Source organism: Myodes glareolus, chromosome 2, assembly GCF_982192425.1.
Source record: "Myodes glareolus chromosome 2, mMyoGla1.1, whole genome shotgun sequence".
Classification (NCBI taxonomy): Eukaryota; Metazoa; Chordata; class Mammalia; order Rodentia; family Cricetidae; genus Myodes; species Myodes glareolus.
The window spans coordinates 96,395,865-96,419,390 of record NC_142027.1 but is presented as its reverse complement, the minus strand read 5'-3'; the positions used below and the strand labels follow the sequence as shown (position 1 = coordinate 96,419,390).

At 50.4% G+C, this 23,526-nt stretch overlaps 1 protein-coding gene across 3 annotated transcripts; it reads right to left on the bottom strand.

Annotated features, from left to right (window-relative positions):
• Window positions 1-1,596: 1,596 nt before the first annotated feature.
• On the bottom strand, window positions 1,597-23,239 carry Ypel1 (yippee like 1). Of its 3 annotated transcripts, none has more exons than XM_085684591.2 (5): window positions 23,083-23,238; window positions 8,013-8,295; window positions 4,572-4,615; window positions 3,927-4,035; window positions 1,597-1,934 (listed from the first exon to the last, which is right to left on the bottom strand). In XM_085684591.2, exons 2-5 carry the CDS (start codon window positions 8,223-8,225, stop codon window positions 1,845-1,847), a joined length of 456 nt encoding a protein of 151 aa, XP_085540717.2. In that variant the 5' UTR covers window positions 8,226-8,295; window positions 23,083-23,238; the 3' UTR covers window positions 1,597-1,844. The 3 variants fall into 3 exon arrangements, with proteins under 3 accessions (XP_085540717.2, XP_087759380.1, XP_085540727.1); XM_087903254.1 differs by lacking the exon at window positions 23,083-23,238 and adding an exon at window positions 21,029-21,218; XM_085684601.2 differs by lacking the exon at window positions 8,013-8,295 and having other exon boundaries at window positions 23,083-23,239.
• Between the last annotated feature and the right edge of the window lie 287 nt (window positions 23,240-23,526).

Here is a 23,526-nt window from a genome sequence, read left to right as displayed (position 1 = left end):
CCTGCAGCCAGCTCGTGGTCAGTTCTTTTGATTTAAAAAGTTTATATTTCACAGAAGGCCAACACAAAATCCAAAAAACTCCATAAAAGTTTTGTTGGTATCCATTATCCCCCCCATACAAAATAAGTCATAAAGAGTACTAGCAAAAACTTTCCAATCAATGCTATCACAAAAGACAATACAAAGTGCTCAAGTAGAAGGGCAGAAAGCTTGCCCAGAACATAAAAAAAGCTGTAAATATAATCTTAGTATATACAGAAACTGGTCAGAAATCCTAGGTTCTTCAAGTGAAGCATGAATATATTCAGGGTGCTCTCACGTTCCCATCTGATGGTGACATCTGGTCTCCCAAACCTCAGCTACCAAGTTCCCACTTGTAAGAGTACTGAAACTAACCAGGGTGCTGTGTCCACTATGAGCAGACTGCTGATGAGTGTTCATTCTAGACAAGGATGGAGCCTGGGCCCTGCTAGATTTCACTCGGACTAGCTGCCTGTGCTCCATTTCACTGGTTACCTTTACTGGTGGTGTAACCTTTGGGTCAACCTTAGTCTGGAGGGAACCATAGTCAGAGAGAAAGAAGCAGCTTCGACCAGGACCAGGCATAGAGGCTCACAGGCCGTGCAAACATGTTTTCTGCTGCCCAGGCATTTCTTGTATTCCTAGGCTTTCAATCTTGGGCAAAGAGATGGTGCCAAAATGTCAGCTTTGGAGTGAGCAGGGCGCTAGAGCAGCTGAATGAAGTCCCTGTGCTGGCGAGAGGATCTGGGTTTAGAAGGTTTGGGGCTGCGAGCCCAGAGGACTAGACGCTGCTCTTAGACTAAGCACCCCAGGCAGCAGCTGGGGCTGAGCGCTTTTCCTGGCATGCTGCTTTCCCAGCTCCTGGGCGCTCAGCCTTCCTAGACCTTCCTGCTCTTTTGCCCTGTGTTTGGTACAAGTTGAAATACAAAACTTATCTGGGAATGGTTCTGTCCTCTATCCTCTGCTAACTGGTCACTCCCGTTGATGCGTGGAGGATTACAGGTTGTGACTTAAAAGTCTGTGAGACGCAGGGCTTGGGAAGTGGCCAGATCCCTCCCTGTCAGGTCATGAGGTGATCCCAGGCAGGAAAGGCAGCTCCCACACTAAGATAACTCTTCTTTTATCATGGAAAATCTCAAGTTCAGAAGTTTTTCTGTGCTGGCTCTGGCCTCTGTGCATAACTATTTCAAGTACATCCAGGGGATAGTGTGGCCCCCAGCTGCTGCTCTGACAGGGACCAGCCCCACATACGAGCTGCTGTGACACTGAGGGGTCGCCTCAGTGGCCTGGGATAGAATGCTTGGCCACCAGTCACCTCTTTCTCCATAAGGAAATGGGAATGTAGCTCTTAGCTTAAATAAAGCTCACTAAATGCTTTCTTCCTTAGCTTCTCTAAGATATCACCAGTGGCTGGTTTCTGTTTTTGAAGCCATATGCTCTGCATGTAAGTCTGTTGGCTACTTCGGAAGACTCTTCAGAATGAGACCCTGCTTCTGTGCAGTAGGGGCTTGGGTTTGGTGGAAACCCAGGCAGACTATGTTGAAGGCGTGCGGAGTTATTAACTAGGCAGGTGAGTCAGCGTTGCTTAATTCTTTCTCTAGAATGTGAGAAGTTAGAAAAAGAATGCCAACTTCCAGAAACAACAGTGTACACGAAGGGGCTCAGATGGGGGCCCCTTACCCAGGAACAGTCTAGAGAGGTCTTCAAGTGTTGAGCTGGGCTGGCCTGTGAGGTTAAAGTTCCAGAAGTATTGCCACCAGAAGCTAGGTCTTCGTCACACTTAGCATTGATAAAATGTATTCAGACAGGAGCGGGGCTTCGCTCTACTCCCAGCCATTGTCTTTGATCATGTGGGCAAGTTCAATAATAAATTTTCCTTCTTTGTATTTCTGACTGCTCTCAAAGGCATGTTCCTTGAGGGGAAAGTAGAAAGAAGGTTTCAGGACACACTCTGTTTCATTTTCTCGCTCTATTACACTCTTGGTAAATGGGAGTTTGGAGTATCATCTATGCTCAGACATTCTTTGAACTGTGCACTGACCTAGGCCCAGGAGGATCCATGGGTCAGTACAGAGTGATACTGAATGGCTCATTGCACTTATGAGCAGTGTTAGCTCAGGTCTGCTCCTGAGGCTGGGACGCAGCTCAGTACGCTGCTTAGTGTGCCTGTGGCGCTGGGCTCCACCCTCAGCATGACAGACACACCACTCACTGGCACTGATTGTATATGGGTGTTTCAGGAGACGTGAAGGAGGGTCATGAGAACAGTCAATGGCACACAGGTGAGGCTGGGTCGTGTGTGTGTGTGTGTGTGTAGGCCAGAGGTTGTGTTTTGATTGTCCACCTTTTTTTGCCTCCAAGATACTGTTTCTCTGTATATCAGCCCTAGCTGTCCTGGAACTAGCTTTCCTACACCAGGCTGGCCTTGAATTCACAGAGATCTGCCTCAGCAAATTAAGCAGAGATTGGGGAGACACTGGACATCAGCCTCTGGCTTCCAGGTGTATACATGGGAACATGCATACAGAAGTGTGCACATCACACACAGGAACATGCATGCAGAAGTGTGTACATCACACACACACACGGACTATGCATACAAAAGATTACAGTGTCTCTCACACACATAAGAACATGCATACAGAAGTGTGCACATCACACATCGGAACATGCATACTGAAGTCTGCAACTGGCACACACATGGGAAATGCAAACAGAAGTGTGTACATCACGGGAACACACATAGAAGTCTGTAGCCGTCACACATACATGGGAACATACATATAGAAGTATGCACGTCACACACAGGAATATGCATACAAAAGACTACAGTGTCTTAAATACATGGGAACATGCATACAGAAGTGTGCATGTCACACATAGGAACGTGCATAGTGAAGTCTGCAACTGGCACACACATGGGAACATGCAAACAAGTGTGCAACCGTCTCACACAGGAACATGCATACAGAAGTGTGAACTTCACACATACAGGAATACGCATACAGAAGTGTACGCTTTACATACACAGAACATGCATACAGAAGTGTGCATTTCACACACAGATGCAAACAAACAAACAAACCACAAATATGTCTCTGGAGTTACAGGCAGGATGCAGCATCACAAGGTGGCTTCTATTGGGGGATAAGCTAAGGCAGAGGCAGACGTTAAAGAGCTGACCAGAACATGTCTAGTGGCTCCTGAGACAAAGGCGGCAGCAGACAGTGTTGCAGTAGAGGGGCAGTGCTCAGAGTCCAGGGTTGGAAATGCAAGGCCAACAGCAACAAGCCTGTCAGTTCTGATAACCAATCAATTCATGTGTGGAGAGAAGCTGGAGAGAGGGAGGCTGGCAACCCTCGCTCGGGATCTGAGAAAGCAGGATCTTGGGAGGAGAACCTGGGGATTGCCAGGCCCTGTACTCAACACAGGCACACGGTGTGCTCCGTCCTGCATAGTTCGAAGGAACGCTGGGAGCCTGCAATCCTTGTGTTTGTTTTGAGACAGGATCCTGTCTCTCAGGAACTGATCCACATGCCTCCACCTCCTGAGTGCCTGCTGCCTTTGTGTGTGCACGCGCGTGTGTGTGCGTGCGTGTGTTTGTGTGTGCGTGCGTGTGTTTGTGTGTGCGTATGTGTCTTTGTGTGCATGCGCTGTGGCACTCAAGTTGCAAGAGCTGGTTCTCTCTTCCTACCATGTGGATCCAGGGGTCAGACCCAGGCTGTCTGTCAGGCTTGGTGACAAGCGCTGTTACCCACTGAGCCATGGCTCTGTGACATTTTATGAAGTTGTGGGGATAGAAGGCTTTTTGCATACCTTTGAAGCACTATGAGCTAAGCTACGTCTCCATGAGAACCCACAGTGTCTGACTGATGTTACCATCCCTCTCAGGCCCTGGTACTCACGTATTTCCACCCGAGCGTAGTCTTGCAATTCTCACAGTAGATGTCGGCCACTGCATGCAGCCCGGTCAGAAGGACTCTCTCTTCAGCAGGACCACAGCCCACGTTCACCCTGTCAAGACGCAGGGTGACTATGCTGGAGGTCCCCTTGCCCAGTTCCCTTTCCCTTCCCCCACATCAAGTGCACCAGAACAGAATCTCTACACCATCACAGGTGTTTCAGCTCTACCACCCCCACTTTAACAAGAGGGAATGAATTTTTTTCTTTATGGTGTTGGGGATCAAACCTAGGGCCTCACAGGTGCTAAGCAAGCATTCCACTGCTGAGCCACCCCTAACCCACCCAGAGCATCCTAAAGGGTCAGGCTTCGAGGCTGAACTCTCAGGCACAACTGTGGTTTCCAAAGCACAGATGCAGGGGCCCAGATTCCTCAGAGATGATGAAGGCACTGACGGGTGCAGCTCAGTTACAAAGCCCACTCTCACTGAGCGGCCAAGGAAGGGCCAGACACACACGTATACACATGTGCACACACACACACACATGCACACGAGCGAGCGACAACACGTACTCACATGGAGTTGAAGACACACATAGACACGCATGCACACACGCACACGGACACATGTGCGACAACACGTACTCACACGGAGTTGAAGAGGTAGGCTCGCCCCTGACTGCCCTGGAAGGACTGCAAAGAAGAAGAAGGTGTTAGCAGGGGGCAGGCAGGACACCAGAAGCTCTGCTTTCTGGGATGTTGGAGGAGCAGGTGCAGTCACTTAGCTCAGGCCACAGTCACCCCACAGTGCAGTTCCTGAACACAGCTACAAAACACAAGCTCAAGCTCCTTTCTTTCTCTCTCTCTCTCTCTCTCTCTCTCTCTCTCTCTCTCTCTCTCTCTCTCTCTCTCTCGTTGTTGTTTTGCTTTGTTTTTTGAGACATGGTTTCTCTGTGTAGCCCTGGCTGTCCTGGAACTTGCTCTGTAGACCAGGCTGGCCTTGAACTCAGAGATCCACCTGCCCCTGCCTCCTGAGGGCTGGGATAAAGGTGTGCGCCAACACCACCACCAGCACCAATTTCAAAAGACAATTCTGTATCTAGACTTCATCAGAAAGGTTGGAGTATCACTGTGCAATTGTCAAGGGCTGGACACTGGGACTCCCTGCAGCCCCGGTTACAGAGGCTTAGGAGAAATGGTTCAGCTTGGGTTTCAAGGTTGGCCTGGGCAACAGTTAGAAGAGAAAGTCATAGCTAATAGCTTTGGTAGGTCTGCCAGCCTACATGACTGCACCCTGGGGCTCTAAGGCCAGGTCCACAGATAAACATGCTCTTTTCTCATCTCTTTGTTTAAGGAGTGTGTGTGTGTGTGTGTGTGTGTGTGTGTGTGTGTGTGTGTGTGGCATACGTGCACGTGCCAGAGGATGCATACCATGTGCATGAATGAGCCCTTGGAAGTCAGAAGAGGGTATCCGATCATCTGGAACTGGAGCTGAAGGAAGTTGTGAGCTGCCATGCTGGCTGGTGCTGGGAACCCACCTGAGGCCTGCAGAGGACTGAGCGTGGTCGTAACTGCTGAGCTGTCTCTCCAGCCTCCTTCTCACCCCTCCCAACACAGTCCTGACACCTTACTGTCTTCATGTAGTAGAAAGCAAGGGGAAAATTCTGTACTTTTCCAGTGGCATTAAAGAAAAAAAAAGTCATGGCCTGAGCTCAGCATGCCTGTCTGTAATTCCGGCCCTTTGGAGCAGAGGCAGGATGGCCAGCACAGGTTTAAGGCAAGCATGGCTCACATTGTGAGTTCCAAGCCAGCCAGGGCTACGTGGCTGGACCCTGTCTCAGAAAAACAGAAAACAAAGTCACGTCCTGTGCCTGGTATGGTGGTCTGTGCCTGTAGCTCAGCCACTTGGGTACATTAAGGCCCAGCACAGTGAAGTCCACCTACAGATGAGTGGGGGGGTCGCTGAAGAGATGGCTCAGCAGTTAAGAGCACGTAACTGCTCTTGCAAAGGGCCTGAGCTGGGTTCCCAGCACCCACTTTGGGCTGCTCACAACCCTGCAGCTCCAGCCCCAGGGGATCCAATACCTCTGACCTCTGAGGACACCATACTTAGATACACCACATTCCCAAACAGACACACATTTAAATTTGGAAAGATGTTAAAAGCCAAGCATGGGGTTGGAGAGATGGCACAGCAGTTAAAAGCACTTGTGGCTCTGGTAGACGGACTGGGTTTGAATCCCAGCACCCAAATGGTGGCTCACAACCATCTGTAACTCCAGTCTCAGGGGATTCAGTGCCCTTTCTGACCCTCAGCGGGCACCAGGCAAAACACTCATCCTTGTAATACCTTTGAAGACAAGCCAGGCAGGGGTACTGCACATCTTTAATCCCAGCACTCAGGAGGCCTACAGAGCCAGTTCTAGGACAGCCAGGGCTACACAAAGAAACCCTGTTTCAACTCCTTCCCCCGCAAACAAAAGTTGAGCGTGACTGCATGCTCCTGTGACCTCGGTGCTGGGGAGGAGACAAGTGGGTGGTCCCTGGGGCTTGCGGGATCTGAGGGTCATAGGACGCCTCACGATGCTGAGCTCTACACAAGGACTCTGCCACTGAGCTATGTCCCAGCCCACCCAGACAGGTTTTGATTTTAAAATATGGATTTCAGTCAGGCATAGTGGTGAATATCTTTAATCCCACTTGGGAGACAGAGCAGCAGGTGAATCTGAATTTGAGGCCAGCCTGGTCTACAGAGTGAATTCCAGGACAGTAAGGGCTACACAGAGAAAATAAATAAATAAATAAAAATAAATAAAATATAGGTTTCAAGTTTATCCATATATACATATATATGTATATATATATGTATACCTATATATGTATTGTATACACACACACACACACACACACACACATTTCAGGAGTATCCCCTAAAGCAGTTTTCTAGGACCAAGAATATTATTCTGTGTTCCTTTTCAGTTTAGCCAACCCTCACCCTAGACTTTTGACACACCCCTTAGCCTCTTTCCAAGCCCTCCGCTTTCCACAGGGCTTTCCTCAGTGACAGAGAAGTTTATGAAGGGCATGTGGAGAGCGATGCCTCAGGGGACTTCCTGTAGCACAAGTCATCTGGGTGAACGGAGACGTGAGCACACCCGGGAGTTAACAGTGTGGAGGGCCAGATGTGCTGGCACACGCCTTTAATCCCAGCACTCGGGAGACAGCCTGGGCTGAGAGCATCTTTTCGTCAAAGGGAGGCACTTTTGAGGACCAGCGGGTTCCTTGTTAAATGACAAAAATGGACTGGTAACCTCGCATGGAGGCGGCTCTAGTTTCCACCTGCTGGAATCTACTCTCACGGTGTGTGCCCCTCGGCTTCACTAAGCCCTAAGCAGAGAGACCACTGAGAGAGTGAGCCACGGCTGTGGCTGCCAGGTGAGGGAACCCTGAGGAAGGAAGTTAGGTCACCACAGGCAGACCTCGGAGCTTACTGGAATACTGGTCCCTTCCTCTGTGCTTTCCACCCTCCTCTGCCCCGTGCTCCAACCGTGGGAGGGACAAGGGACACCTGGCCTCGCACAGAAATCTCTGAAGTCATCAACAGGTATGCTTTTTTCTTGACTGAGCTGATTTTCGTAGGTATCTTGTTACAGGGTCACGAGACTAAAGTCACCACCAGCAGCTGATGAGGTTCAGACTTCTTGGCAGTCTGTGTACCTTTAAGGATTTCATTTGTGGCCTCTTCCAACTTGAAATGCATATCTGATGCAATGGGTAAGTTTTGTGTCCCTTCCCAGGATGGATACGCCCGGCATGCTGCAGAAAAATGGCCTGTGGTGTCTGACTCGCACTGCTGGCTCGAGGGACTGATCGTGGTGAATAGCAGTTGTCACCAGCTCACCAAAGCCATGTCCTTCCCAACCAGTTCTGCCTGTTACCTTATGGCTTTTCTCCCCTTTTGAGGCAGGGTCTCACTTTGTAGGCCAGGCTGGCCTTGAACTCAGAGACCATCTTGCCTCTGGCTCCCCATTGCTAGGATTAAAGGTGTGTGCAAGCCTTGTTCCCTCAGTTTTGAATCCAGATCACTTGCCTTGGAGATGAGCTCATCATGATTGGCCAGATGGGCCCTGCAGTGGATACAGCTGTAGGTTCTGTGACAATGTGGCAGATAAGCTTGGAAAGTTTTGGACTTGGTCATTTTCACCATGTCTGCTGGGCGCTCGTCCCTCTGCTCTGGGCCAGCACTGGCGGAACTATGGCTCTGTCCGACTCTCTGACAGAAGAAACACTGGAACATACACATAAGAGCCGTTGCTGGTCTGGAGGGCGTGTGGTGGTGTCCACACACTGGGGCCAGAGAAAAACAGTGCGACCTGCAAACAAATCAGATAGGTGAGGAGGTGCGTTAGGGCTCGGGTGGTGGGAGCGGGGAGCAGGCCTGGCCGCGTAAGCTCTATCTCAAGGCCAGGGTCTTATGCATAGGAAGCACAAGCTGGTCGCTAGGCTGCATCCTCCGCTCAGCATCTCTTTTGTCTTGAGGTTTTGCTTTTTTCAAGCAGGGTCTCTCTGTAGCCCAGGCTGCCTCAGTCTCTTCTGAGAGTCCAGCTAATATGTTGCAAGCCTGCTGTTTGAGTAGTGAAGGCAGGCACATTGTGTGTCTGCACAAAACAGCTGGGGAGTTGGCCGCAATGTGCCAAGTAATCCTGGTTTTACTTGACAGTATGGTCATTGCCAGTTCTTTGTACAGGTGGATGTGCAGTGTATGCGTGTGCATGTCTGGGGGGGGCATGTGCTGGGTATCAGCCATTCTCCCCCTATTCTGAAGAAACCTCCCACTATTTGTGTGTGCACGTGTACATGAGTGTGTGCACATGAACATGAGGTCAGTTCTCTCCTTCCACTGTAGTTCTAAGGACTCAACACAGGTTGCCAAGACTGTGCGGCAAGTGCTTTTAGTTGCCAAGTCACCTTAGGGACTCGGGCTTGGCTGGCCTGGCAGCTCTGGGGATCCTTTCTCTGCTTCCCCAATACAGGCATCTGCTGCCATACCCAGCTTTTCATGTGAGCTCTAGGGGTTTGAACTCAGGCCTTCACACTCATGCAAAAGCCGTTTATTCATTCAGCCATCTCTCTACATTCTCTTCTGGCTTGACCTTGTGTGTGTCCTCCTCACGCCTGCACACCCAGAGCCCCTTCCTCACGTGCCAATCGTAGCTGCTAATATTAACTCACGGTGCACACATTTCCCACACTATTTTAAATATCTGTACATGTACGATTTCAGAATGGCTCAGAAAAGCTGAGTTGCAGAATTCAGAAGCAGAGAACTCACAGGCATAAAGAAAGGTCTGGCCTGGTAAGGTAGTGCACACCTTTAATCTCAGCACGCAGGAGTCAGAAGCAGGAGGATCTTTTGAGTTTGAGGCCAGCCTGGTCTACAGATTGAGCTCCAGGGCAGTCAGGGCTACTTAGTGAGACCCTGTCTTGAAAAACAAAGAGAAAAGTCTATAGCGACCAGACCAGCCTTACAATCACGCGTGTAGACCTGTCCAGGTGCAAGCTTGTCACAGGTCGGTCTGGGCTACAGGCTGTACCAATCACCAGAGGCAGGAGACACTGCACTGGAACTGGGGCTCTGGGGTCCTCGAGCTGTACGCCAAGTGACCAAAGGAGTCAGCGTGTCTGCCACACCCCCGCCTCCAGGGTTCCTTTTCTACGGCCACAAGTAGGTTTTGCCTGGTGTGACTGACAAGCCCCCGGGTCTGGTGTTGCTGGTATGTTTGGTCTGGTCACTGGTCGCGGTTTATTAGTACAAACGAGCTATCGGTCTGCGCCTCCCACGGTGCTGGCAGACGGCACCTGCATAGGCAGAGGCTGCAGTTAGATGGAGCAGCTGAGGCCCACAGTGTTGATGAGAGGGCGGAGAAGCACACAACACAGGAGCCTGAAGCAGGCCCGGCACTCTCCAGCTCATGCTTAGTTACAAGTGGTGAGTGAGCTGCTTTTTTCTTATCTTCGACTTTTTTGATTGAAACAAAAATAGACCCAAACCCGAAGACTCCAGAACTGCCTCCTGTGGCCTGTTTTATATTGCTCCTCAAACTTGACCTTGCTCCCTCTCCCCCTCAGTCCATCAATTCTAGCCACCAGAGCTTAGCCACGGGAGTGGTCTGAGGGGCCATCGATGCCCTTTATTTACTCTGATGACTCTGTGTTCTAAGTAGCTTCCAGCCTGGACCAAGGCCCCTTTCCCGGGTTTCATGGAGTTTCCCATTTTGGTAGCAACTAGCCGCTGCCCAGCAGACACAGAGGGTTATTTTACATGTAAATAATAGAAAGTGGGGAGAAAAACATTTGCTCAAATACATTGTTTGACTGTGGGACTCATGAAGCATCAGCCAAGGCTCTTGAGTGACAGATCCCAGACCCTAAACTGTGGTGTCGGTGCCACAATCACGAGTGACAGACCTGACATTGCTAACACAGACTAAATAATCCTTTTTCTTTCTTTCTTCCTTCCTTCCTTCCTTCCTTCCTTCCTTCCTTCCTTCCTTCCTTCCTTCCTTCCTTTCTTTTTCAAGACAGGGTTTCTCTGTAGCTTTGGAGTCTGTCCTGGAACTCTCTCTGTAGACCAGGCTGTCCTCAAACTCACAGAGATCTTCCTGCCTCTGCCTACTGAGTGCTGGGGCTAAAGGCATGTGTCACCACTGCCTGGCGACATCATTACTTGCCAGTTAAGGAAAGCAGCTCCCCAGACTAGCCAGATGCTGTGTTGCTTCTGCACAGCACTGGAGATGAGAATCAGGGCCTTGCAGATGCTAAGCCAGTGAGCGCCCCTGAGCTGACTTGTATTCCCAGTAATTTTGGGGTGTGTGCAAGTGTGTTTACGTGTAGATGAATGTTCATGTGTATGGGTGTGTGTATATTGAGAGCAGAGGTCAATCAACTGTGTATGTCTTTCTTCAGGAGCCACCCAACTGTTTGTTTTTCCTTAGGTTTATTTTTATTTTATGTGCGTGAGTGTTTGCCTGCATGTGTATCTGTACACTGTGCATGCAGTGCTCGTGGCTGTCAGAAGAGGGCGTCGGTTCCTTTGGAACTGAAGTTACAAATGGCTGTGAGCTGCCGTATCAGTGCTGGGAATCGAGCCCAGGTCCTTTGCGAATAGCAGTCTACACCCCTCCTAGTTGGATTTCAGTACTGTTGTATGTTGCATGTGTATGAGCGTAGGCATGCACAGATCATGACACACATGAAAATGCTATAGGACAACTTTTAGGAGCTGGTTTTCTCCTTCCACGGCAGATTCCACTGTAGCAGTGCTGCAGCTGAAGTGTGTGATCCATCTGGCTTTCCGTAGGTTCCAGAAACTGACTCAGGTTTGCAGGCTTGCACAGCAGAAGTTTTCACCTGCTGAGCCGTCTCACCAGCCCTCGTGTTTGAAACAGGGTCTCTCAGCAGCCTGGAACTTGCCAGTCAGGCTAAGCTGGATGGCCGGCAAGCACAGGGATCTGTGGGTCTCTGTGTCTTTGGTGTTGGGATAGCAGCGTGCGTCCCATGCCCTGGACTCTGAAGACTGGAACGTCAGAATCCAGAATCCAGCAGCTGCACAGGCCACAGCACTCGCAGCAGCCCCTTCTCCTCTCCCAGGCACCGACAGGTATCGACTCACCTAAGTCTCAGGTCAGCAGACTTCCAGGTCATGCGTCTACATCACATCACGGGACATGGATGCCACCATGCAGCCCCCACCCATCCTTCCTGTGCCCTGCCTGGGACTCAGAGCACCTGGCTACAGGTTCTATCCTCAGAGAGCTAAGAGGCCTACTTCTAGCACATGGGCCTGATTCCTCTCAGAGCCCTCCTCCCGCATGCTGTCTGCTCTTGGGTCTGGCACGCTAGAGTCCCCACCGTTTGGTTTTCTACCTACAGTACTAGTAACCTTTCCAGTAAGCTCCTTATGTCCAACAGTCCGGCCAGTGCTCTTCATGCTGAGTCCCCTTGAGCCCACACCCAACATCATTCATTCCCTGCCATTTCCCCTTGAGCGCCGAGTCTTCTTCATGTTGGCCTCAAGTCCGCCAGCCTTTTGCCTCAGCATCCAGAGCACTGGCTGGGATTCAGGCATGCAGCTTTCAGGCCGTTTCCAAATGGTCTTATAAAAAATGCAAAGGAACTGTCGAGAGGCTCAGCGAGTAAGAGAGTGGGAATAAGGTCATCAGGGTGGGCCTGACAGAGGAGACTCCACTTAAATCTGCGGACCACACTGGAAGGCAATCAAAGCCACAGGGACACAGTGTTGACAAGCCAACGCGAGGCCTCAGCAGAAACCAAGCAGCCTCCTACACTGCTAGGGTTCACGCTTCCACAGACAATGCAATGGGTCTTGGAGGCAGGAGAGCATCTAAAGCTCCCCCAGTATGCCTCCCGTCCCAGGCCTACCCAAAACCACTGGGTGACTGTGCCCTTCCCCAGCGCCCCATCTAGACACCACCTAGTTTGGTCCTGGTGTTTCTGTCACGGCAGCTGTGTCCTGTGTATGGTCCCAAGGGATGCCACTGCGCCTTCCAAGCTGTGCTCTGGGTGCAATGCCACGGCCACATGGCTGCTTATGTTCCTTTGGGCGACTGCCACGAGTGCTCACGGCAGCTTGTGGGTTCGCAGCAGCCCTCAGGCTGGTCAGGGCGTAGTGGCACCACGGATGGCTGTCTTTGGTACACAACAGGTGCGTCACTGATCAGCTCGGGAGCAGAGGGGTCAGGACATCTGCATGATGGCGCCAGGGACGCCTAACAGCAGATCAGCCTCTGACACTCCCTATCTGTCTGCCAATACGGCCACATCTGAGTATCTTCCCGTGTCGCAGGTCTAAGACAGCATGTGTCTGGGGCTTTCATTTGCTTCCAGCTGGCCACTCACACGAGACTCTCTGTAAGGTCCAGGTTCTCGTCTGTGACACTGCTCTCCAGGGTCTCCACCTTCACAAGGTGTCATTCACTTCCATTACAGCTGTATTTATACAAGTAAGTGTCTATAACATTCTAAGACAACACGGACAACCTGGCAGCCTGCATGGGGTCCCCTCAGAGGCTCATAGGCTGGTGACCCCACATCACCGAGTCTTAGAGAAGATGGATGGAGGCAGGGAGTTGGCTAGGTTCACAGAAAACATTGTTATCCTCAGTGACCTTGGGCTAACAGGTCACTCCTATCCTGTCTCTGCACTTTCTTGGCCTTGATGCTGTTGATTTCTTCTCCCGCCTCTTTTTCTGCTGGCTGTTGACGCTTTGTCCATTTGTTGGAACATGACCCACTGTGGGACCCAAAACAGACCACAGACAACTCTGTAAGGTGGACATGTCACTGCCTCCTGGGAGACAGAGGCTCTGGAACAAGCTGTGTTTGCCCTGCCTGGTCCACCAAAGCAGAGAGCACAGCCCTAGAAGCATGGAAACCGTAGTAGTTGTTTCTGTGTTACTGAGACAGAAACTACTTCAAGTGGTTCATCCCAACTCACAGTTTCTGAGGGATTTCAGTTCTTTGTGACAGGAAGGGCATGATGGCGGAGCAACTCCTGTCTGGTGGCGGGAGTCTGTGGACCAGGAAGCAGAGAGAGCAAGCCAAAACAAGAAGAGGACACTACCTTCAAAGGCCTACCCTAATCACCCACTTCCTCCAGGTAGACCCCACAACCTTCCAAAGAGCACCACTAGCTGGGGACCCAGTGAACCTGTGGGGACGTTGAGATGCAAACCAACATCCAAATGCCATCATTGCTTCAGAATCAAGCCCAGTGGCTCTGGTAGAGCGGGAGGTCCTGAGTAGGTCCTCCAACGGCCTCTCCTTTGTGTCTGGTACACTACGGACATTTGCTCAGTATAATGCTGGATGCTGCATCTCCCCAAGGCATGCACACTGTGAACTCTGGAAAGCATACCTAGAGAACTGACAAATGAGTGTGTGTGTCATATAAATGTATGTGTACATGTGTGTATATATGTCATATAAATGTGTGTGTATATGTGTGGACATGCAGTAATGAGTTTCAAGTTCTCCAAAAGAAAAACCTCACTAGACTAAAACTAATATAAAACTATTATACTGCAAATTTGCCAGCGTATTGTTGGGGAGACAGCTCAGTCAGTGATGTGCCTTTGCCCTTTACTCTGAAGCAAGAGGGCTTGAGTTCAGAGCCCTAACACCCGTGGTGCGAGGTAATGCCCAGGCATGGCGGTACAGTTCAATGGCAGACCCTGTTTCAAAGCAATGACTAGAAGGCCAGGTGTGGTGGCACACGCCTTTAATTTCAGTACTCCGGAGGCAGAGGCAGGAAGATCACAGTGAGTTTCAGGCCAGCCTGGTCAACAGAGTGAGTTCCAGGACAGCCAAGGCTGATACACAAAGAAACCCTGTCTGGAGAGTAGTGTCTGAGTGTGCAGAGGGCGGGGTTTGGTTCCCAGCACCTATGTCAGGAGGCTCAGAACTGCCTCCAACTCCAGCTCCAGAGGACCCAGCCCCTCTGGCTTCTATAGGCACTGACCACATGAACATACACACATGGGGTTGGAGAGGTGGTTCAGCCTTTCAGGGCACTGGCTGTTCTTCCAGAAGTCCTGAGTTTAATTCCCAGGAACCACATGCTGGCTCACTATCATCTATAGTGGGATCTGGTGCCCTCTTCTGGCCTGCAGGTGTACATGCAGACAGAGCACTCATACATTAAAAAGAGTAAATGAAAAAGAGATAGTTTAATATCAAAAGTCAACTTCCACTGGGCAGTGGTGGCTCATGCCTTTAGTTCCAGCACTCGGGAGGCAGAGGCAGGTGGAGCTCTGTAAGTTCAAGGCCAGCCTGGTCTACAGAGTGAGTTCCAGAATAGGCAGGGCTACACAGAGAAACCTTGTCTCAAAAGAAAAGAAAAGTAAAGCAAAGGAAAGAAAAAGTCAACTTCCAATCTCAAACTATGATCTATCAAATTTGGACCATCAAGAAGTATTAAAAAATGCTAACCAAATAAAACAGTTAAAACTTCTTCTGTCGTTGAATCTAGCCTTTAATGGCATTTTTCTAGCGCGCGCTCTCTCTCTCTCTTCTCTCTCTCTCTCCCTCTCTCTCATAGCAGGCTTTCTATTTAGTTCAAGCTGGCTTTCAACACACTGTCCATCTCTTGTGTCTCTGGGATTTCTGGGGCACCGCTACATCCCACCTGGGCCGTTTCCTTAAAGCAACAATGTGAGGCTAAAACAGGATGACTGACAGACCCTACCGAGGACAGCGGAACCGCAAGTCTCTGCTGAGCATGGCGGTTGTTTTGCCCTGAAAGCATTTGGCAGCACCACGGAGACAGTAACCATAGCACAGCCCCCATTCCACCAGTCAGAAGGCTTCAGGAACTCCCAATAGATGGGTTTTTGCGACAATAAGGCCCTAAGGCACCTGGCAGGGGCAGGTGCAAGCACATAGCTGGTTTGGAGAAAGTCTATGTTTTCCAGTCTCAAGATCCCTGCCAGAAGAACAACATGGCCATGGGCTGGCCAGACAGCTCAGTGGGAAAAGGGACTTGTCACCAGGCATGGTGGTTGGAGGGAACCAGTTCCCGAAGCAGCCCCCTGACCTCCACTTGTGTACCATGACACACCCCAATTCAATAACAAATGTAATCTTAAAAATTAGAAGAGTACAGTAAAAAAACAAACCAACAGGTGGGCTGAGGTATGGCACAGTGTGGTTGAACACTTGTCTAACAGCCCAGGTCTACCCCCACCAAGAAACAGAAGGCTCTCAGGAGAACAAGGCACCAGTGCCAGGGACAGAGGAGACTCGCAGATGCCATGGACACAGGGAAGGACTTCCTGCTCTGCTACAGAGATACATGATTAACAAATGAAGGAAAATGACCTTGCAGATTTAGGAGTTATTATAAATAGCACTAGAAATAAACACCATTAACACAGTGGGGATTGACAGGAATAAGATGAAGAGAGAGTCAGAACTGAAGGTGAGCCAGAGAAATGAGTGATGTAGGAGTTTCCAGAACTGAAGCGTCACTGAACTTAAGTGTCTGGGCTAAAGTCCAAGCAGGAGAAACAAAGATAAAACCGTGACTAGACATAGAACAAGGGAAGGGGGGTATCTGATGCTCAGAAATGCTTCCACAGTAAACTGAAACCCAGACAGTACTTAAGCAGGGTCAACAAGACTTTGAAAACAGCCAGATGTGGTGGCCCGCACACTTAATCCCAGCACTTGGAGGCAGAGACAGGCACAGGCAGATCTGAGCTGGAGGTCAGCCTGGTCTACAGAGTGAGTCCCAGTCCCAGGACTTCCAGGGCTGTTATACAAAGAAACCCTGTCTCAAAAACAACCCTCTCCCCAAAACCCAAAAAACAAACCACAGACACCAAAACAACAACAGTAAAGATTGCCACCAGCTGTTACCCTAGAGCTCCCCATGCAGGGGTCTCGCAGGGAGGGGCTCAAACCCAGCATCCCCCAGAACAGAACCAGTTCACTTCTATAAAGAATCAGGTATACGTTCACGTCTGTAGTTTCAGTATTTTGAGGGTTAAAGCAGGAGGATTCTGAGTTCTGGGCCAGCCTGCACTACCCGGCAAAACCTGTCCTCCCTACCACCCTCTAACAAAAACAAAAGAATTGGCGAAATGACAGTTACACAATTTAAAGGTCTGACTGTAGTAAAATATCACTAAAGGAAGTTCAAAGGTACGGCTCTAGACAAGAAGGCAACTCTACGTATAGTCTAGACTCCATACTCAAAACTACAAGTAGAAAATAAAATGGGTGTGTGGACAATGTGTAGAGTCTAAAAAGACCCAACTGTGGCAGATGACAGCAGTCAGACAAAAGCTGAAGTGGAAGTGTCTAGAGCCCTGGAATTTTCCCACGAAGACAGTAGTGTTTAATTACAGATGCATTTTCTGAGAAATGTGAGGTCAGAGGAGAATTTCATTGTGCAAACATTACTAGATGTCCTCATGGACCCCTCTCTCCCTGACTCAGACTTCCTCAGGTTGAGGACCGTAGTCCTCCAAAACATCAGTGCACATGCCAGGGCTTTCACCAGAGTCACGCTTGAGCCAGTCTCTGTGGATCCCAGGAAGTGGTCTCATTTATACAGATTCGATGTGTCCTTAGCCTACTGTTTAGCTTGGGTCCAGGCTTTGACTTAAATACTTCAAACAGGGGCTGGAGAGATGGCACAGTGATTAGGAACACTTGGCAGAGGACCCGGGTTGTTTCCAGAACCTACATCACTCACTGCCTGTAACTTCAGTTCTAGAGGATCTGATGCCCTCTTCTGGTGTCTGTCGGTACTGCACACAAATAGTGCACATAAAGACAGGCATGCACGCACGTGCACATACACGTAAATAAAAAGATAAAGCATTTCCCAAGCAAACAGGCATGCATTCACAACTTTAAGAGGCTGCGAATTCTTGAGCAGCTGAACCACACCAGCACCCTGATGAGGAGTGCTGTGCACGCGGCCCCACCACTGGGTATGAGCACTGTGAAACTTTACTTCTCCCAGTCCACAAAGCACGCTCATCTTACTTGGAGACCAGTGATCAGTTTTTATGTCAACTTGATTCATGTTAGGATGTCTGGGATCCTCACCTGAATTGTTGCTATGCTCATGTCTCTGAGAGGTCATCTTGACTGATGGCCAAGTGTGAGGGCCCAGCCCACTGTGGGCAGCACTGTCCCTAGGCAGGTAGGTCTAAGCTATATACAAGATCTAGTTGAGAACTGGAGAGATGCTTCAGTAGTTACAATCACTGGCTGCTCTCGCAGAGGACCTGGTTTCATGGCAGCTCACAACTCTCTGCAACTTCAGTTTGAGGGATCTGACACCTTCCACCCTCCACAGAACCTACACACATGTGCATAGACGAACACACAAAGCACCCATACACATAAAACAGAAATAAATAGATAAATGCTAGCTGAGCATGGGCCAGAGAGCGAGAGAGCCAGCAAGAGCATCTTCAGTAGTTCCTGGCTCGACCTCCCACAATGATGGCGTAGGGCCTGGGAGTGTAAGATGAAGACACCCTTTTCCTTCCTAAGCTACTTTTGGTCGTGGTGTTTATCAGAACACAAAGAAGAGAAACTGTGGCAGAGGCCTTCACCACGTGGTCCTGCTCTCAAGATGTCCTTGCTTGAAGCAGCTGTGAAAGGCGACCTGAGAAGTTCCCATAGGGAAGCTGACCTGACTGATGGTACCTGTGGAAGCTTCTGGTCAGGAGACCCCACACCAAACCCGCTGATGTCTACCGCTTCCAGACTGCAGGGAATTGACCTGCAGATGGACTCTTCCATCCCCAAGGTTCCCTGTCCCACCCTGTGAAACCCCAAGTGGTCTCCACTTGAGAGATGGTAGCACTTCAGTTGTTCTGATTAAAGGAACAGTTCTGCTTCTGCTGGTGCCTGGCTGCCTTCTTTATTTCTATGCTGCCGCCATCACAGTCCCCAGAGCAGTTCCTATGGGGTGTGGTTTGCTCACTAGATTCCCTTCAAGGAGCTGCCACAAACAAACTTCAGGTCATCTCAGCAGCTCTGACCCTGGACCGGCAGCAGGCAGACAGCACCTTCCGTGACCTGGAGGCTGTGTGTCAGTTTAACTGGCTTTCAATCAGAAGCTATAGTGGGAAACATTGCAAGACCGAACAAGCAACTAGGAGCACTGTGAAGTAACTCGAAAGCAAATGTGAGCTGTCGGCCAGGTAACTCAGGACCAGGTGAGTCAGGACCAGGTAAGTCAGGATGAGGTAAGTCAGGACCAGGTAAGTCAGGACCAGGTGAGTCATGGGAAGGGCACTGGAGCCCCTGAGTGTGGAGGACACCAGGACGCCACCTCGACAACTGACACTGCTTTTTGTTTTGTTTTTCTGGTTGTTGTTCTTTTTTTAATTTTTTTCCTCCTTTCTTCCTTCTCCTTAGCAAACCAGTACGCTGGGTTCCAGAAGTTTCGCATCTAAAATAAGCACATACCATTATTTCAGGAGTCTGTGGACCGGGCCCATGTCCATACGGTGGTTAGCACACCGTGGAAGACGCAGACCAAGGCGGAGAGTGGAGTGCAGCGGTTCTTGATGTCCGGTGGTGTAAGTGTGGAGCCACGGTGCCCTCCAGCTGGCCACTCCTCCCTCCTCTCGCTCTCGGGGTCTCACTATGGAGCTGTGACTGCCCTGGAACTTGCTATGTAGACCGGGCTGACCTAGAACTCACAGGGCTCTGCCTGCCTCTACCTTCCAAGGACTGGGAGTAATGGTGTGTGCCACCACCTGCTCCGCCTTTACCTGTGCCCAGGCTTCTCCACAGCATTCCTTTACCAGGCTCTAACCTGGCCACTGAGCAGGTGAACTTAGGCTCGTCTATAATTTTACTTGGAAGACTCAGACAGGAAGACCAGCTGAACCCAGGAATGCAAAGAGCATGGGAAACACAGTGAGGCCTCCTCCGGGGTTGGGGGAGAAGTTTCATCCAGAACATTCCTAGGTCTATGTCCCTGCGCTGGAGTGGTCCATGGAAGGAGTTTACATTTGCGAAACAAGTAGATAAAAGCAGTCACAATATTCCCTTGTAATAATGAAAAATTAGGAAACACCTCAAGCTGGAGAGTCTGTTAATGCTCACATGTAAAGAGACACTGCCATGATGGGGCTGGAGGCTGTGGTGAGGAAGGGCCTTGTCTGCCTGCACCTTTGCTTGTGTTTGCACCACAGGTGTGGTCAGAGGACAACTTTGAGGTGGTCCCCTCCATCCACTGTGTGGGTCGCAGGGACCAGATTCAGGTTCTTAGGGTTGACAACAGGTGTCTTCACTGCTCAATCACCTTGCTGGCCCTGCACCTGGATATTTTATATTTTGATGCCGAGCATATAAATTGAGTATTCAGGTGCCCAGTACCTACACCAGGGCTCGGAAAGATCCCGAAGGATTCAAACAGCCATAGTGTCGCTAGAGCTGGCCTCTGGTGGGAGCTACTTGTTTCCCCACGTCCTTTCTTTCCCCACTTGGGTCACGGGATGAGATGCTTTCTCCCATACTTCAGGCACAGCACACTGGACAGTGGTCCCAAGACAAAATGCCCTGTGCCTGCTGTGGATGCCACCTACTCTCTTGGGACCCTCAGGGGAGTTGGCACCTCGACACCAATGCTCGAGCACCTCTTCCCTCAACCCCTCGTCTTCCTCCCTTCTGCCACGCCCAAGCACACAACAATGCCTACTGACGGTGTTGTGCAATCGGCTTTCTGGTCTGAGATCCCACAGCACATCCTTCTGCTGCAGGAACATAGCTCTGCACAGCTCTGGCCTGAGACACGGGCCAGCAGAAAGCCGCCTGCTTTCCTCGAAGAGCATACTGGCTGTAAAGACAGCTGGCGAGCAGAAACACACCTGGGAATTGTAAAGTCTGCCTTTAAAACCATGCTCGCACATCTGACAGGTAAATTGGGGGGATCAGACCCCTGGGAGCTGGAGTTACAGCGGTCTGCGAGCTGTCTCATGTGGGTGCTAGAAATCAAACGTGGGTCCTCTACAAGAGCAGTGTGCACTCTTGACCACGAAGCCATTCCTCAAGTCCTTTCTTTTGTTGTTTTTAGACAGGGCTTCATGTAGCTCAGGCTGGCCTAAACCCTGTTATGTAGCCAAGGAATATCTTGAATTCTTCATTTCCTGCCACCATGCCTGGCTAAACTTTTGTTTTTGTTTTTAAAGACAGAATCTCACCATGTAGCCTTGCTTGGCCTAGAACTCACAGACATCCCTGCCTTTGCCTCGTGAGTGATAGGATGGCAGGCATGCACTACCATACCTGGCCTGGCTAGACGACTTTATTTACTCCCATGCTAAATAAAACATATTTAAACATTCAAGGATTTTTCACTCCATGTATGTATGCCTGCTGATGGTCTACAGTACCCAGGCATTGAGTTATAATAGGTTATCACCTGGGGACAAAACTGATCTCCTGTCTGGTTCTATCTCATCCTGCCTTCCCCAGAATCCTTAGCTCCCTACCCACTCAGGGTTTTCTCTCATCTGTACCCGAATCCTCTGCAAATCCCATCCCACTTGCCTGGTATGTTAAGACTGGGTTCCGCGTACTGCGAATGAGCGGCTCCTTTATATTCTAAACTCCCTGTGCATTTTCAGCCGTCCACCGAGGCCACCCAGCCTGGCGTCCTCCACCCCTGCTCCGTGACTGAAGACAGATTTAGAGCAGCACGCACGGACACACATTTACCAGCTTTGGTTCTTCAACATGCAAAGACGACCTGGGATTTAAAGAACAGACCCTTCTCAGCTATTCGGTTTGACCAAACGCACCACAGTAACGGACGTGAACTGGGTGAGGGTTTGGTGGGACCACCAGAGCTGAGCTGGAAACTTTTGTTTTGTTTTCAAGACAGGGTTTCTCTGTGTAGCCCTGGCTGTTCTGGAATTCCTTCTGTAGATCAGGTTGGCCTTGAACTAACGTAGATCCTCCTGCTTCTGCCTCCCCTCCCACGAGCTGGGATTAAAGGCTGAGTTACCACAGCCCCGGCAGCTGGAAACGTTTGATTTGTGTGTTTAGCAGGGACGGAACCGAGGGTTTCACACATGCTCGGCACATGTTCTACCACTGAGCCACACCCACAGCTCTTCTGTAATATTTATGTCATTCTAAAGTTATTCTAAAATAAGTTTATTTACAGAACTGGAGCTGTGGGTAGAATAAGTGACGGAGAGCAGCTGCCTGGAATGCATGAGGCCCTGAACCAAAACAACAGCACAGACTATTATTCAGATTGGCCGCTGACATGGTGGACTACACATGTCTGTGGTAAGGCAGGAATTTGCTCTAACCCCTAAGAAGACATGGTAACCACACAGGGTGCTGGCCAGGAACACAAGGCCTAGAGATCCTGGTAGCAGCAATCCTCCCACCCGCCTCCCAGTTTTTGAAGAGCTCACAGACAATGGCTGGAGAGATGATTCGGTACTTTAGAGCACTTGCTGCTCTTGTGGACAACCCGGACAGGATTCCCAGCATTCCCATGGTGGCTCACAACCAACTTAAGCTCTAGGGGATCTGATACCCTCTTCTGGCTTCTTTGGCACCAGGTACACACATGGCAAACTTAAATGCATGCAGACAAAACATGTATGAAATGTATGTATGTGTATATATATATGTATATATATACGTATATATATATATGTATATATATACGTATATATATGTATATATATAAATGTATTTATTCACATCACACTATACACGCACGCACACTCACAGGACCAGCTTGTGGTCACAGAACAACTCCTGGGGAGGGGGAAGCAGGGACTCAGCAAACTTTGTTAGCACGTTTGCTAGAAGACAGCAGAGGTGATGGGTGAGGGCGGATTGCTCAGAAGGTCCTGGAAAGGTTCCTCAGAGGAGGTGAGCCTGGTCTTGGGACCTGAGTAGTTTAGGTGCACCTGCAAGGGACAGGTGCGCACAAATCTTGGCCAAGATATATCAGATTAAGGTTAGTACATTTTGGATATTCTAAAGAAGACAACTGAATTAGAAAGAGCTTTGAATGGAAAATGGTATTTTCAACGTCTATTATCTATCCAAAACAGAATTCCGCCACCTTTCCAGCCTCGAGCTCAGCACGTGATTTGGACCTCAAAGATGAGCATTTATGTAGGTATCGAGGAGAAAATATCTTATTTAGTTGTTACTATTGGCAATCTGCATTAATAAAGCCTAGAGCCACAAGTGGTAAACAATGAGGACAATTCCTCTTAGTTATTGTTGTACAGGCAACTTGAAAATGCCACCCCTTATTTAACATTTCTTTATTGGAGGTATCCTCTGTATTCATTTCCTTTCCCATTTTTTTTTTTTAAGGTAGGGAAAAAACAATAGGAGGGTGGCCTAAAAAAAAAAAAAAAAAATCAAAAGACCGGGGTTTTGTGGTGTTGTCTTCCAAAGCGTAATGAACCAGACACCGATACGCCGGAAAACCAGAACAAAAAGTCAACGCGTCCTCCGCGCTCCCGCCCCGCCCGCCGGCGCCCAACAGGTGCTTCCCCGCCCTCCCGGAGCCGCCGACCGTCCGGTCGCAGCAAAGCACCCGCCGGGGGCCCGCCCGTACTCACGGCCGCTCGGCGGTCCGCGGCCCCGTCCGCAGCGCCCATCCGGCCCAGGCTCGGTCGGCGCGGGCTCGGCTTTCAGGCGGTCCCGGCGTGGTCCGGGATGCGTTCTGGCCGTTGGCGCCCTAGCCCGGCGCGAGGCATCTTCCTGCCGCCGCCCCGTGGGCCGCCTGCCCTTTGTTTTGGAGCGGTGGCCCGGCCCAGCCGCCATAAACGGCCTCGGAACGCCGCGCTGGCCAATCGGTGACCGCGCCCCGCCTCCACCGCCCCGCGCGTCCCCGCCCCTCGCCCTGCCCCACGCGCCCACCCGCGTTTCTTAGCGCCCCGGGGACTCGGTTGGAGCTGCCTGCCTCGGCGGAGATCGCGGGGGTCACGAGGGGCGGAGCCTGGCGAGGGACCCCTGAGCCCCGAATGCGAGGCGACAGAGCAAGTGGCTGGGCGGTGGGCAGG

Excerpts from the sequence above, each read along its gene's own strand:
- Ypel1 (XM_085684591.2), bottom strand. The coding sequence starts at position 8,225 with ATGTGTATGTTCCAGTGTTTCTTCTGTCAGAGAGTCGGACAGAGCCAT. Across the intron at positions 4,036-4,571 it reads GCCTACCTCTTCAACTCCGT|GGTGAACGTGGGCTGTGGTC; the intron begins GTGAGTACGTGT and ends GCGTCTTGACAG. Across the intron at positions 1,935-3,926 it reads CTACGCTCGGGTGGAAATAC|GAACATGCCTTTGAGAGCAG; the intron begins GTGAGTACCAGG and ends TTTCCCCTCAAG.